At 43.7% G+C, this 14,704-nt stretch overlaps 2 protein-coding genes across 5 annotated transcripts in view; both read left to right on the forward strand.

The window, feature by feature from the left end:
• GAS7 (growth arrest specific 7) overlaps positions 1 to 14,704 on the forward strand; it is a 101,621-nt gene that overhangs the window by 77,503 nt on the left and 9,414 nt on the right. For all 4 annotated transcript variants that reach the window (XM_069872342.1, XM_069872345.1, XM_069872344.1 and 1 more), the window contains 5 exons: positions 270 to 359; positions 1,492 to 1,607; positions 7,540 to 7,614; positions 10,642 to 10,720; positions 14,498 to 14,626. In XM_069872342.1, coding sequence (XP_069728443.1) covers positions 270 to 359; positions 1,492 to 1,607; positions 7,540 to 7,614; positions 10,642 to 10,720; positions 14,498 to 14,626 — 489 coding nt within the window. The remainder of the gene's footprint in view (positions 1 to 269; positions 360 to 1,491; positions 1,608 to 7,539; positions 7,615 to 10,641; positions 10,721 to 14,497; positions 14,627 to 14,704) is intronic.
• Positions 1 to 14,704, forward strand: part of AANAT (aralkylamine N-acetyltransferase) — a 282,598-nt gene that overhangs the window by 11,151 nt on the left and 256,743 nt on the right. The gene's annotated exons all lie outside the window — the stretch shown is intronic.

Below are 14,704 nucleotides of genomic sequence, written 5' to 3' on the forward strand. Positions count from 1 at the left end.
GGAGAACTCCCTGTATGGTGCTCTCCAAATTAAGGAGGTTTTCCTCATGTGAAACTGGTAGTTTATTTTCCAACACTGCTGCTTGCTCAGAGGAGCTTTCTGGGAATACTTAGCTGCTGTTTCTATGCAACAAACGATTTTTCTTCACTGACACGCTTTCACTGTGGATTTTCTGGTTGGAAGCATGTGTATATAGCCTTTCATTTGCATATTTCTCATCAACAGCTAAATTTCATTACTTTCTAACTCTCTCTTGCTTGTTTTTACAGATAAACTGTGTGACTTTCCCCCATCCTGACATAATGCCAGAGCAGCAGTTGCTGAAACCTTCGGAGTGGAGCTACTGTGATTATTTCTGGGTAAGTAGGCAGCCAGCCACATGCCATATTGCAGCTCTTGAGCTTCCAACAAAAAGTGGAACAAACAGCTTGGTTTGCGGTACAAGGTAAAGGAGAATTTGTGCTGAAATGCAGTGTGTTAGGGCAGCCCCAGGGTGAGTGAGGGTATCAGTCAAGATCAAGTGGAAACCATCTAAGTGGTCTCACTGAGCATCCAGAAAGGCTGAGTCAGCTGTCAGGAGATGGTTTTAGTCAGGAAATGCTGCTCGGCTGCTGGGTACCTGCCGGGGCTTCCTACACCTCTCCTGCTTGGATTAATGTGGTGTTTTTCTCTGGACAATGTGTTGCACCCAGGTTTTTGGAGGAAAACCTGTAGTCCTTAGGGACTGTTTGTTTTAGGGACCTGTAGTCCTCGGGCTGTTTGTTGGAAGAGAGTGGGAAATGAAATTCTGAAATATGGAAAAGCGGAGAGAGGAGAGAAAGAAAAGACACAGAGAAGACTGTGTTGGCAACCCTGAAGTCAGGGGAGCGTGGAAAGACTGCATAGGAAAGAGGGATGTATGGCAATAGTCTATTGACCAAGTTGCTGTTCTACCCTGCTTCACAGCAGATCTGTGTAGACCGGCTATATTTTCTGAGTGCCAGTCAGGGTTGAACTTGACAGTGTGTTAAAGGTCATTTCGGGTCGTGTTACCCCCAGAAGTTTTGCAGTTTCCTCCCCTCTTCCTGAACAGTTCCTTCTGCAGGCTCCAGGATCCCTACTTCTCTTTGCAGGGCTGAGCTGTCAGGGCTCCTGCTTGCTTGAGCCAGCCCAGGGGTGATTTAAGGTGTGAAGGGTCATGGGCAGAAGGGAAGGGAAGGCAAGGCTGCCACGTTGGCCCCAACATAGTCTCGTGCTAGCTAAAGATAACTGTAAAACTGCCTTTTTTTTTTTTAATTTAAGGAAAAGGATTAAGAGGAGGCAAGAGAAAAGTGTTGGGCTATTCCTCTGAGAGGGGTTGAGGTGCTGCAGTCATCAGTTGTTATCAGAGGAGGGCTCTTCATATACCACTGCTGCCTGTTGCTCAACATGCTTGGGGTGTTGCCTCTGGGAACAGTGTGGCTGTGGGTTTGCTCCCAGTATCTTCTTGTTGAACTTCCTTTTTCCTTCCAGGCTGATAAGAAGGATTCGCAAGGGAACAATACAGTGTCGGGATTTGAAATTCTTCTTCAAAAACAACTTAAAGGGAAACAAATGCAGAAAGAAATGGCAGAGTTCATTCGAGAAAGGTAATGAGCACTTTGGTGTCAAATTTACTATTTATGGCAATATTTTTCTTTCCCGATTTAAATAATCTTTTGATACATTAATGATATAGCGAAAACTGCATAAAATATATTCTACCAATTCTTAAAGAATTTATAATATTTCATCCACACTCTCCAGTCTTCCCTGCTCTCCCTCATCTCTCTTGCTGTGCCTGTTTTAGTCGTATTGCATACAGGTTGCCCGTTCGGATAGGGGGAACCAAGGCAGTTTTAAGCTGCAAGTTCAAGGAAAAAACATGGACATGGAAAAAGCAGAGTACAGATGATATTTAGAAAGGAAATATTTTGTCTGAAAAACAGAGAAGTAATTTGTTGACTTGGAGCCTAGGCACAGTTTCATAAGTGAAGGTGTGAAAAGACACCACTCGGGACTTAAGCTGGTTATGGAGCTAAATTACACATACAGATATTTGGAGTGAACTCCAAGTCATGAAGGCAAATGTTGCTACCAGAAAATGCTACTAACAGTCTGTTGCTCTGCTGACATAGGGAGTGCACTGAGCACCAAACAAGCAGTTGGTAGGTGCTCGGTTCAGCAATGTACAGGAGATGATGTGACATCACTACTCATAAATAGTGTCACTGTCATTGAACTCGCTTGTTGTCTGTCCAAGCCAGTGTAAATCATCTTGAAGATGACTTAAAACTTGAGAACATCCCGTAGGGAACAAGCAATGTTTACCCTCGGAAGGAAGGCAGAGCGTACTGATGGATGTTCTCTCCTGGGGACAGCTGCACCAGTTGAAAAAGATGCTGTCCTCTGCTATTGCCTCCGTGTTGGTCTTTGCTGTTGAGTTGGTGTTTCCTTCCTGCTCCATTGCTGCGGACACAGCATGGTGATGCTGATAAAAATCAATGGATGGAGCAACAAACAGGGACCCATGTTGGTGTTTGGGTGGCAGTTCGATTGGGTGGAACTTGTGGATAGTTGATTCCATCTGTGGCTTGTTTTCTTTCTCCCTCTCCTGTTTTTTTTAGTATTAGGGATATGCAAAGTATGGCACAGGCAATAAAGAATCCAATATAGGAAGTGCAGGGTGCCCAGTGTCCATGTGTTGTTCCTAATGCCTTTGATGTAAGACAGTCTGAGAGACAGTTGCCTCCGTGATCCATAAAAAAGTGTAAGCAGAGGATGCAGGCAGAAGAACGGACCAGCTGTCGAAAAAAGACTGCAGCTGAGAAGTAGTCTTGCTAAGGTAGAAGATGAGGAGAAGGCAGTCAGAATTGTCATAGCCGTGGCCAGGGAAAAAAGAAGGAAAGCCTGTCCAAATAAAGTAATATATAATGAAATTAGACAGAAACAAAAGAAAGCAGCATTCAAGAGGGAGGGGAAGTTGGCATGAAATGAGAGAGAGCAGCTCTGACACTGTGAAAAGGCACATTTTTGTCCTCAGTATTGGAAGAAGTTGATGTAGAATAGAAGAAAAGTCAATATAAGAGTCACTGTGCTGAAAACAAAGATTTGGAATTGTGTGTGAAGAGGATGTAGATGGGAGTTATAAAAAGATGGATTTATTTTTCTTCTGTTTGAAACAAATGATTCAGAATTGTTTTAACTATCAAAGGGGGAGGATGGTGTTGAGCTGGAGAGGTTACTTGTGGAAAAGAGAGCTCAGGCCGTCAGGGGAGCCTTTACATTCCCAGCTAAGAGGGAGTAAGTACTGATGAGACTTTCTTGATGACCATCAGGCGGCTCAGGAAATACAAGACCATGTTTAATTAGGGGTTTTCATGTCTAGAAAAATGCTCTCCATCTGTACAACCAGCGTTCTGCAGGTGAGGTTCGGGCAGCTAATAAAAATAGCTTTACATAGGAAGCTGGGATGAGACAATAACCTGATTTCTTCATCAAAGAACCAACAACTAACTGAAATTAAATAGGTGTTTTTAGAGGAGCTACTTGTAAATAGCAAACTTGGACTGAGCAATTATGTGTTCATTCAGTTCTTGTTGACAAAGTTAGGGTTATAATACAGACTTTGAATTTTAATAAGACAGACCTCAAGAAAGAGATGAAAATAATGAGTAAGTTGCCTGAACTGAAAGATGAAGGATGTGGGTGTGAAACAAGGAAAGAATTACTTTAAGTCAAAAGTGACAATATGGTCCGGCATTTGCATTAAAGTAAGCACTCCAAAACAGCCAAGAAATTCTGCAGACTGCCCTGAATATCATCAGTTTCTAAGTATAAGAAGTAGTGTTTTTATTAGCGAAGGAATGCTGTCTTAGGCTTTTGGCCACTCACTTTTAAATTGAGCTGGGCTATGCTTAGAAAATTTGAAATAAATAGCAGGTCATTTAGCTACATGAAAAGAAACACAAGCAGAAGAATGGTTGTAGTGAGTCTGATGCAGGTCTGCCTAACCTCCTGGCTTTAATTGGACCATGGCAGTACTGAGTGCATTAGAGGAAAAGAATGTGAGAGCCTCTGTCCTCCCAGCTTCCAGTAAACAGAAGTCTGGGGACTTCCAGAGCCAGAGTTTGTTGGAATTGTTCGGCTTAGGGAACAGAAGGCTCCAGGGAGACTGTATAGCAGCCTTCCAGTATTGAAAGGGGCTCCAGGAAAGTTGGGAAGGGGGCTCTTTGTTGAGGGGAGATAGAGATGAGATCTTAGGAAGAAAGGTTTTCCTGTGAGGGTGGGGAGGCCCTGGCCCAGGTTGCCCAGAGAAGCCGGGGCTGCCCCATCCCTGGAGGCGTTCAAGGCCAAGTTGGATGCAGCTTGGAGCCCCTGATCCAGTGGAAGGTGTCCCTGCCCATGGCAGGGGTGGAACTGGATGGGCTTTGAGGTCGCTTCCAGCCCAAACCATTCTGTGATTCTATGTCCAGCAGGTACTTGTTTATCTCATCCTTTTGAATCTTGTTGTGATTTTGACCACTGCAACAATTCATAGCAGATTTCTACAATTTATGCACTACAGGAAAAGTAATTATGCTTCTAAAATGTGATAATTTAATTGTTGTCTCGTAATCTGGAGAAATAACACAAAATGAAAGAGTATAAAAAGTCACTGTTGTCGCGCAGTGACAGTTGTGTAGATGTCTGTCAGATATCCTCTATCACCTTTTCTCCATGTTGCCAGTCTTGTCTTAATCTATTTGGTTCCTCTTGCATGGTAGTCACATCAGATCATCCTTGCCTCCCTTTGTAGCTCTCTAGTTTTTCTTCATCCATTGTAACATGGTGTGACTGAAACAATTGGAGTGTGGGCACACAAAGTACTTGATTTAAAAAAAAAAAGGGGGATAAGAGAGCAGGGAATAAACATCCAAAGAGAAACTAGAACTAATAAAGTCAAGACAGCGTGGGTCAAAATGCACTTATAATCTGTAAGACTTCAGAGTACAGAGACAGTAGGATTCTGAAAGTTTTCAAACAAGTTAGTGAAAACAAGAAACTTAAGGGTTTTATGGTGTGAAGCCAGAGTAACCGTGAAACAGCTGTGGGGGTTTCTGGAGGAAGCCTCACACAGCTCAGGAGGCATAGAATTATAGAATGGTTTGGATTGGAAGGGACCTTAAGGATCATCTCCAGAGGAAATCTTATAGCGACCCTCCAGTACCTGTGAGGGGGCTACGAGAAGCTGGGGAGGGACTATTCACAAAGACTTGTGGTGATAGGATGAGGGGCAATGGGTATAAACTGGAGAGGAGCAGATTTAGACTAGACATAAGGAGGAATTTCTTCACTATGAGGGTGGTGAGGCCCTGGCACAGGTTGCCCAGGGAAGTTGTGGCTGCCCCATCCCTGGAGGTGTTCAAGGCCAGGTTGGATGGGGCTTGGGCAGCCTGGTCCAGTGGGAGGTGTCCCTGCCCATGGCAGGGGGGGGTTGGAACTGGATGATCTTTAAGGTCCCTTCCAACCTAAACTATTCTATGAATGGTTAAATGGTTGGGCTCAACGATCCAGTGTGTCTCTTCCAACCTGGTTGTTCTGTGATTCTGTGATTCTATGTGATTCTTTGTGTCTTGCATGTGATTGTGAAAATTGTGAGGTTTCCTTTTGACTTGTTCAATACTTCCCCATCTACAGCAGTATCGAAGAAGAACTTCACAGCATTTTCAGTTCATTATTTTCACAGCAAACCTTATGGCAAAAGGCAGTTATTCCTCCATTCCTGAGATGAGTGAGTGAGACACAGGTTCTGTGTGGGTCTGTCTGTCTGGACAGCTCAGAACAGCCAGGTAGCTCCTTTGTATACCTACCATGTACAAGTAAATCACACAAAGGCATCCGTAAGCCAAAATCCAGCCAGAATAAAGTTGCACAGTGCAGGATGTAGGCTAGAGTTTTCATTGGGAACTCCTGGTAACTGAGGCAAAAGCAGTGAGCCCTGGCTTTGGGCTGAACACTGATATATTCGTCTTAGCTACTTTTAGACGCTTGTATCTTCATTATAGTTGACCCTTTCCTTCCCAGTCCACAAAAATGGTCACTTCGAAGACAAAATTAGTCTCATCATAAAGGGGGTATTTAAAGTAGGTAGGTGAAATGGGGTTGGATGAAGCCTCTTTCATAGTGAGACCCTAACAGCAGAGGAGCCTTTGGTGCTGGCCAGCTGTATTTGTTGGTCTTACTACAGCAGGTGTGGGGAGATGGCTGGTGTTTTTCTCACAGGAGGGAGGAAAAGAGCCCACATGCTGGGGGAGGTTCGTGGTTGTACTGTGCCATACCAGGCTGGGTGTCACCTTGGGCCTCAGCTCACTGCATCCCACTGCGCGGCATCCAGTTCATACTTTCAGCAGCCCAGAGTATTGGAGCCCTCTTAGCTCCCTTTTGTCTTGAAAGTCCATGCATAACAGTGCTTGCTCAAGTAGCTACTGCAAATGGGCGTGCCAAAAACATCCCACCTTCTGTCTTCTCACTGGAAGAAGATGGATTTCAGATCAGGTTTTTCTCCTGCTTATACGTAGTAAGCACAGAATCAGGAGTTGTTCCACCTGGGTGCCACTCATCTCTCTCTTGGAGATGCTCTAGTAAGCAAGCTGGTTTGGAAACCAGCAAAAAGCCAGTTGTTTGCCCTAGCTGGGATCATATATACCTTGCAAATGTTTCACGATGAGAAGAACTCGGAGGAGACTGAGATGGGTTTCATGTATGACACATGTCACCTCAGAACCAGCAGCTGCTGCTTCCCTCCTGCTGTGCAGTCAGCGTTTACCCCCGTCCCCCTCACTCAACAGCTACTCTTGTTCTCTCTGCAGCCATTCCCATTGTGGTTGTGTGCCAACAGCTTCCTTCTTCTGCATCCCAACACTGGCAAGCTCAGATCCTGTTGTTGGTGTGGTGCTGCTGAGTGAATGGAGAGACAGACAGGGCAGTGGGTGTCATGGGTGAAGGGCAGGGGTTGCACCACCACATGTCAGTGACAGAAGCCCCTGCCACATCGTCACCAACTTTGTTGTCTGTAACAGGGAGCAGGAAGCTTTCAGTGTCCCTAAGAAGGGTGCAGTCCAGCGCCCCAAGCCTCATTTGGATTTCTTCTTTATCACTGCATTCCTTCATCTTCAATTCAAGGATGCGCAACCTCACGTTTAGCAGCAGACTGAAACACATGCTTCTCGAGTGAGCCCAGTTCTGCAGGCAGTCTGTGTTGCACAGTAAAAACACTTTGTCCTTGTTATTTGCTCTCCAGAACTGCAGCTTTTCCTTCTAAATTTATCACACATGCTGTCCTGTATATATCCCTGCTCTTGCCATTGCATTTTTAGCATATGGAGGGGAGAGATGGATTCTGAAACTGGTGCTGCCAAGCCCAGGAGACTGAAAGGAAAATTCCTGTGGCAAGATCTGTTAAAATGCAGAGATTGTCTTTAAATTATGTGTGTGGGTTTCTGCCTTAAAGCTTACTTACTGCTGTCTTTTTATTTTCTCTCTCTTTCTCTGTGAGGGTAGGATAAAGATTGAGGAGGAATATGCTAAGAACTTGTCCAAACTGTCTCAGAATTCCTTGGCTGCTCAGGAAGAAGGGTAAGTGTGTCTCTGACTCTTGCAAAAGGCGAGAATTTTAACATAAAAGGTATTCCTCCCACACAGGTACATGTATTTTAACTGAGCTCTCCCATTCAGTAGAGGTTTATTTAGCTTAGCATCCTGGGTGTGTTGAGGAAGACAGAATTGCTTTGGAATGTTTTGCTTTTGGAGATGTTCATGGTAAATTCTCAGGAATATCTGAATAAAACCTTGTATTTCCAATAACATGTTTATGCTCCCCTTGTTCTAGCCAGCACTAGTTCCTTTAGGGATTAGCATGTATAAGTGCTAATATACTTTTAATATGGAATAACATATGGAGTATTTGTACTGCTGGTAGTAGATCCATAAGGTCAGGCCAGTAGAATTGGAGCAGCACAGACAAAGGGTGAAAGAAGTCTCTTCCTATCTTGGGTTTGGCCTTCCAAGAAAAGCAGCTGGTTGTCCCTTCTTACAGCATGTTCATGCTCTGAAAGTTATTAAGAAGGTATTAGGCAATGCGCTTCAGACTGGGTTGCAGTTCCTGAGTAATAACGAAAAGACAGCACTCCTGAAGGATCAGGAGTTGTTAGCTCTGTATGTTCCAACACAAACTCTCCTAAGCACTGAAAGTGAATTTGGAAATGACTGTCCTCACCCCAGTTCTGACACAATGTGTTTCTGCTGGCGGTGAAGCTCTATGAGGTGTTTGCTCTGCTTACAGGAGGCATGGATAGAAATTGCAAGAGGCTAACTAGGCTGTCACTTCTCTAAGCACCTACATTGTCAGTGGTTTCTGTTCTTCTTTCCACTTAAGGAGTGGGTGTTAACCTGCTCCTTGCAAAGCTAAAACTGCTTTTTTCCACATCCTCTTCCCACTTTCTCCTACCCCCAATACGAGAAGAGGGAATGCCAGAACAAAGTAAGGGGAAGAAATCTAGAAGAGAGTAGATAACAAGAAAGCAAATGAAGACCAAAGCATGGAAAATGTTGAAGGGGGGAGCCAAAGGGGACACAGAGCAGAGTGTAAGGAGCTAGGAACAGTGCCCAGTGGCGCTCTGCCTTGAGAGGTGGCAGTATGAGGGAATGGAAGGTTCTGTGGTGGCCACATTGGCTAGGACAGGAGGAGTCTAGTGGAAAGATCTACCACTGCTGGTTTCATACTCCATGGAACATTTTCCAGCTTTGCTGTCCAGTGGTCTATGGAATTGGTGCAAAGTATGAGCTGTCTCTCCAGAGTCTTCTGCCCTCCTTTGGTGGTAAGAAGCCCCACCGTCATGTATGTGAATGGGACATGAAAGTGACAAGATGGGACGATTTGTGGTACCTGAATGGTTCTGTCCAAGCTCCTGTGAGTACAGTGCTGCTGCACATACACAGAAGGAGATACAATCCGTGATTGTTAAAATCATTGTGGTTGGATAAGAGATGCAGAAGGTGCTCAGGCTGAAATGCCTTCTTTACTTAAATAGATGAGATAAAATAGTACCAGTGAGAACTTGAACCTCAGGATGGGACTAGGGAAAGAGAAGAGTTGGGAGCACTTGCGTAGGTGAAACAATTTTAGGTTCTTTAGCTATGATGAAGACCAGACTTGAGGACTCGGCTCATTGGTGCAACATCAGAGATGACATTATTTTGAAATTGCAGATGACCGGCAATTTTTCAGGCTATGGACAAATATGACAATCTTTGAAAAGGGGGTGGGAGAGAGAGAGAGGGAGCAAGGAAATTGTATATCAGTCAGCTTTATATAACCTGTACAAAGTGGTCCAATAAACCATCAAGCTTTCTAGAAGCACTCACCGGAAAACTAAGGTGATGAGCAATTATTGTGGATGCATACCGAACAAACAATGTCAAAGCAACCTAAATGCCTTCCGTGATGGAAAAACAGAAGTCATCATAGCTCTTAATTTAGTATAGCTTTTTGCAGTGGGATGCTCTTGTAAGGAGGCAAGAGGAATGTGACCTAAATAAAGCTTAAGGTGCAAACTAGGTAAGAAATCATACCCTCTACTTACAAAAAGTGAAGTGCAGAAAGTAGTGCTGGAGTGAGATCCCATAAGGTTCATCCCAAGTCTAGATTTTTTTCCAATGCTTTTGTAATGACTTATGATAGAATAAATAATAGATTTATTGTAATCAGAGATGAGACAGAGCTAGGAAGGACAATGTCTACAATTTAAAGAAAAGGCTGCAATTCAGAGTTATTTTGTTAAACTAGGGAGGTGAACTGAAAAAAAATAAGATGCATTTCAATGAGGACAAAGTACCAGGTTTTATACTTTCGCAGGATGTGAAAGATAACAGTTATATAACAGCTTGTGGGAGAAGGATCTGGCTGTAGTGAATCACAGGCTTATTCATCAACAGCTTCGCACTGTTGTCTGAAAAAGCAGTCATACTGAGATATGTAGAAGAAAGTGTGTCTGATATGAAATCTGTCAACAGTTTAGCAACTGGAAGACCTCTGCTGGAAGACAGTGTAGTTTTTGGGTATGACACCTTAAGGGGAATCTAGGCTGTTGGAGAGGATCTAGAGGAGCATCGCTAAATTGCTGTTATCTAGAAAATCGTTTGTCTGAAGCAAAAAGAAGGTGGAGAAAAGACCTGATAAATTTCAAATACTGAAAGGCTTCTCCAAGGAGAAGCAGAATAATCCGTTCAACGACGGTAGAGTGCAAACTAGAAGAGGCAATGGGAAAACTGCATTGGTAAAGATTAATTTTAAGTATTAGAAAAGAAAAACTTTGTCGTGGTAAGGATAAGGCACTGAAGTAGCTTGCTTATGGAGACTGTGGCATCTCTGTAGCTGGACATCATTATGAGCAGTGTTTTCAAAGAGCTGCTACGTACAATGCCAGTGTAATTCTGCCTTGGTCAAAGAGATTGGTTGTCTTCTTAGGTTCTTGCTATTGCTTTTCTGTGATTTTGCTGAGAATGATACGACACAAAGCGTTGTCCGATATCTATCTGACAAATCTTGCTGGGAGGATGTGCAGAAGGCAGAGCATTGATCATTGTCGCTCTGTGTTCTTACAGCACGCTAGGAGAGGCTTGGGCTCAGCTAAAGAAGAGTCTAGCTGATGAAGCGGAGGTTCATCTCAAATTTTCTTCTAAGGTAAACAGTCCTTCCTTTTGCAAAGGTTTTTGCCCTGTAATTGACGTGGATATTCCTTCAGTGCTTGTCAGAAGGGAAAATAGATGTGCATATGGTACTAACTTAGAAGAATTAATAAATTAGTGAACAAATTTACTGGAACTCTATCCATTCTTCCTGCCAAAATCCTATTTTATTTGATGAGTAAGTTAAACCACATCTAGCCTTGATTTTTTATAAAGAAGAAGGAAAACCGATTCTAGAGGTTATTCATCTGGAGTTCTAAATTCCAGCATGTCCAAGTAAATTTACCTGGAGCTCATACTTCTGTAAAGCAAGAAATAAAACATACTTGGCTTACCAACAAGAATCTACTCTGTCTGTCTGGAAGGAACAGAACCAGGGTTGTAACTTCTTCGTATCATTAGCCTTTCTGAAAAGTGTGCTGGGAGCTTGCTTCATGTTGGTTTTGAATCTTTTGTTAAGTGATGCCCAAAGAGATTTCTTGTACAAAATATGGTATATATCTGGTTTTTAACACCACATGTGACATACTCTTGCATCCTGTTACATTATGTTAACCTCTGTGGGTGATCAAGTTCAATACAATGGCAGATATCTCAGCACAACAGCCATGTTCTAAAGGAAAATTATAGCTCTGCACTGTTTGTAAGCGATTATGCAGAGGTTACTCAGGCAACCAGCCGCTACCTTGGTAACCCACTGCTCTGCTTCAAACTTCTACTTCAGGGCTGTAATTAGTGAAATACTTTTTGCTCCTCTTTGTCCTCTCGTATTGTTTTCCAAGAGGAAGAAATGCACCCTGGAGTGGCGTGTGCCTGTAGGCAGGCAGTGTATAGGAATTCTTTCATTATTTCACTTTTCCTTAAACCCTGCACAGAAAGCTTCTTCTGAATTCTCCCCGCTGTTTCTGTACCTGCTTTGGGACTTCCTAGTTCTGTCTTTCTTTTTTTAACAGAGTATGGTTTTAAACATAGTGATTATTGCTGTAACTTTCAGAGAAGTTAGCCTTAGGAGTAGTAATTATTTTTGACACTGATAGTGGAACGAGACCGGTCAGTGCTGGCACAACACAGTCAGTACAACGCAGAGCATACGAGCGCACCAAGGCTTCATCAGGGGAAGCATGGCCAGCAGGTCGAGGGAGGGGATTCACCCCCTCTTCTCTGCTCTGGTGAGACCATACATGGAATATTGTGTCCAGGTCTGGAGCCCTCAGCACAGGAAGGACATGGAGTGAGTCCAGAGGAGGCCACAAAAATGATCAAAGGTCTGGAACACCTGTCCTATAAGATGGGGTTGTTCAGCTTGGAGAAGAGATGACTCCAAGTAGACCTTATTGCAGCCTTTCAGTACTTAAAGGGGGCTGATAAGATGGGGGAAAAGCTTTTTAGCAGGACCTGCAGCAATGGGACAAGGGATGATGGTTTTGAACTAAAAGAAGAGAGGTTTAGACTAGATATTAGGAAGACATTTTTTTTGCTGAATGTGGTGAAATCCTGTCCCAGGTTGCCCATAATAGTGGTGGATGCCCCATCCCTGGAAACGTTCAAGGTCAGGTTGGGTGGGGGTCTGAGCAACCTGATGGAGTTGAAGATGTCCTGCTTGCTGCAGGGGGTTGGACTGGATGACCTTTATAGTCCCTTCCAACCCAAACTATTCTATGGTTCTAGGGTTATCCCTCCCTGAGCTCCAGGAGGTGAGTTCTGCTGGAAGAGAAGATGCACACATATTGTTTTAGTTGAAGTAAAGATGTGCTGGCCTGGATATGATGGTGTGGGACTAGCCATTCTGGAAATAGCACTGATGGAGCAAAGGAAAAAATAAGGACATGAGGATTTTTTGAAGTGTGGTTGCTGATAACTCAGCTGTGTAGTTTCTACAGCATTTAATACTATGATTAATTAACCCTATGCCTCTGTCTTTCTGCCCAAATTTTCTGCCATACTGATACAGAGGTAGAGGGTCTCTGTCATATACCTGATAGCTTCTTTTAGCAAACTTATTGATATTTCAAGTCCTTGGTCAAAGTGATAGGTGATAAGTGATTCAGTGATAGGTGTCAGTTGTCTTTATACACTGGTGCTTTAAGTCTATTCACCTTAGCAAAGTAGTTTGTTTTTCCATCTGTTGCATGCATTTAAAAGTCCTTTAGCAAGAAATTTTACGAAAAAGAGAAGAAAAAATGAATAAATGTGGCGAACTATAATGCAGCATTTAAAAGTCTGAGTCATTCACATGGAGAAAGCGGTTGTCTTGTTTGCATTTTCAAGCCTGCTACTGTTGCATTTCCCTTCTTTATGAGTATCTCAGAATTGCCCTTCCCCTTATAAACCATGTGAGACACACAAATATCTTTATTTTCTGTTAGTCAAGTAGAAGTACCAGTGAATCATAGAATCGTAGAATGGTTTGGGATGGAAGGGACCATGAAGGTCATCCAGTCCAATCCCCTGCAGTGAGCAGGGACGTTTTCAACTCAGTCAGGTTGCTTAGACCTCCATCCAACCTGATTACAGACCCAGCTCACTTATGCTGATGGAGTCCAGCATCCCTGCAGGAGGGACAATAGCAAATAAGTATTTGGTTGCTTCTGGGGAGGTGAAATTTCTCTATCCTTTCAGAGCACGTTTCCTGGATGTCAGAACTCTGTATCAGGAAGCCAAAGAGAATATGATACAAACACTGCTGGAATTGAGTATTATTGACTGTCAAGTCCTGCTTGTAAGAGAAGTCACACATGTGGTCTTGATGGATTTCAACCAAGTTCATTTCAGTGGTTTGTTACTACTGCTTGAATTTTAACTGAATACTCAGGCTTCTCTTTAGGCTCCCTTATACTTGACAGAAACAGGCAAAATATGCCCTTATTGGATCTCTTTTCACTACCCAAGAAATACAGATGTGTCATTATGGTCCACTGACTCACCTTTTTACAGTCATAAAATCGTAGGATGGTTTGGGTTGGAAGGGATTTTAAGTTCATCCAGTTCCAACATCTTGCCATGGGTGGGGACACCTCCCACTACATCAGGGGGCTCAAAGCCCCATCCAACCTGGCCTCAAACATCTCCAGGGATGGGGCAGCCACCGCTGCTCTGGGCAGCCTGTGCAGGGCTTCACCACCCTCATTGTGAAGAATTTCTTCCTAATGTCTAATCTAAATCTCCCCCTTTCCAATTTAAAGCCATTACCCCTGGTCCTGTCACTCCATGCCCTTGTAAAAAGTCCCTCCCCAGCTTCCCTGGAGCTCCTTTCCATGCTGGGAGCTGCTCTAAGGTCTCCCTGGAGTTTTCTCTTCTACCGGCTGAACAACCTCAACTCTCTCAGCCTGTTGTTGTACAGGAGGTACTCCAGTCCTCGGATCATCTTTGTGGGCTCCTCTGGACTGGTTCCAACAGTTCCATATCTTTCTTACGTCAGGATTCCAGAACTGGACACAGGACTCCCAAGTGGAGTCTCATGAGTCAGGGCTAGTGGCTTTAGTCTCTGTACTTTGGGTTAGTGCTCTGGATATTGCCTGCAGTTTGATCTTATGCATGAGAAGAGAGAGGAAGACAGTTGTTCCCCTCAGTAAATTTTCCCTTAACAGAGTGGTCCTGGGAAGAGCTGAGTTTTGCAGTAGGTTCACTCAGAGTTCTGATGGGGAAGCAAAGTATTGCTGCCTGTGATATGTACGTTATTTCCTCTCTTTCCTGAGCTGTGCTCAGTAGAAGAGCCAGGAATTGCTGCTCAGCTCCTTATTATTGTCATTTCTTTCTTTGTTTTCTTTACCAGCTTCAGAGCGAGGTAGAGAAACCCCTGCTCAACTTCAGAGAGAACTTTAAGAAAGACATGAAGAAGTGTGACCATCATATTGCAGACTTACGGAAGCATCTGGCCAGTCGCTATGCAGCAGTTGAAAAGGTGGGAACAGAAAACAAGCTGGAGACTTTATGACCTACTGCTGGTTTGGACAGGAAAGCAGCTGCCCTGGGCAATGTT

Source organism: Phaenicophaeus curvirostris, chromosome 19, assembly GCF_032191515.1.
Source record: "Phaenicophaeus curvirostris isolate KB17595 chromosome 19, BPBGC_Pcur_1.0, whole genome shotgun sequence".
NCBI lineage: Eukaryota > Metazoa > Chordata > Aves > Cuculiformes > Cuculidae > Phaenicophaeus > Phaenicophaeus curvirostris.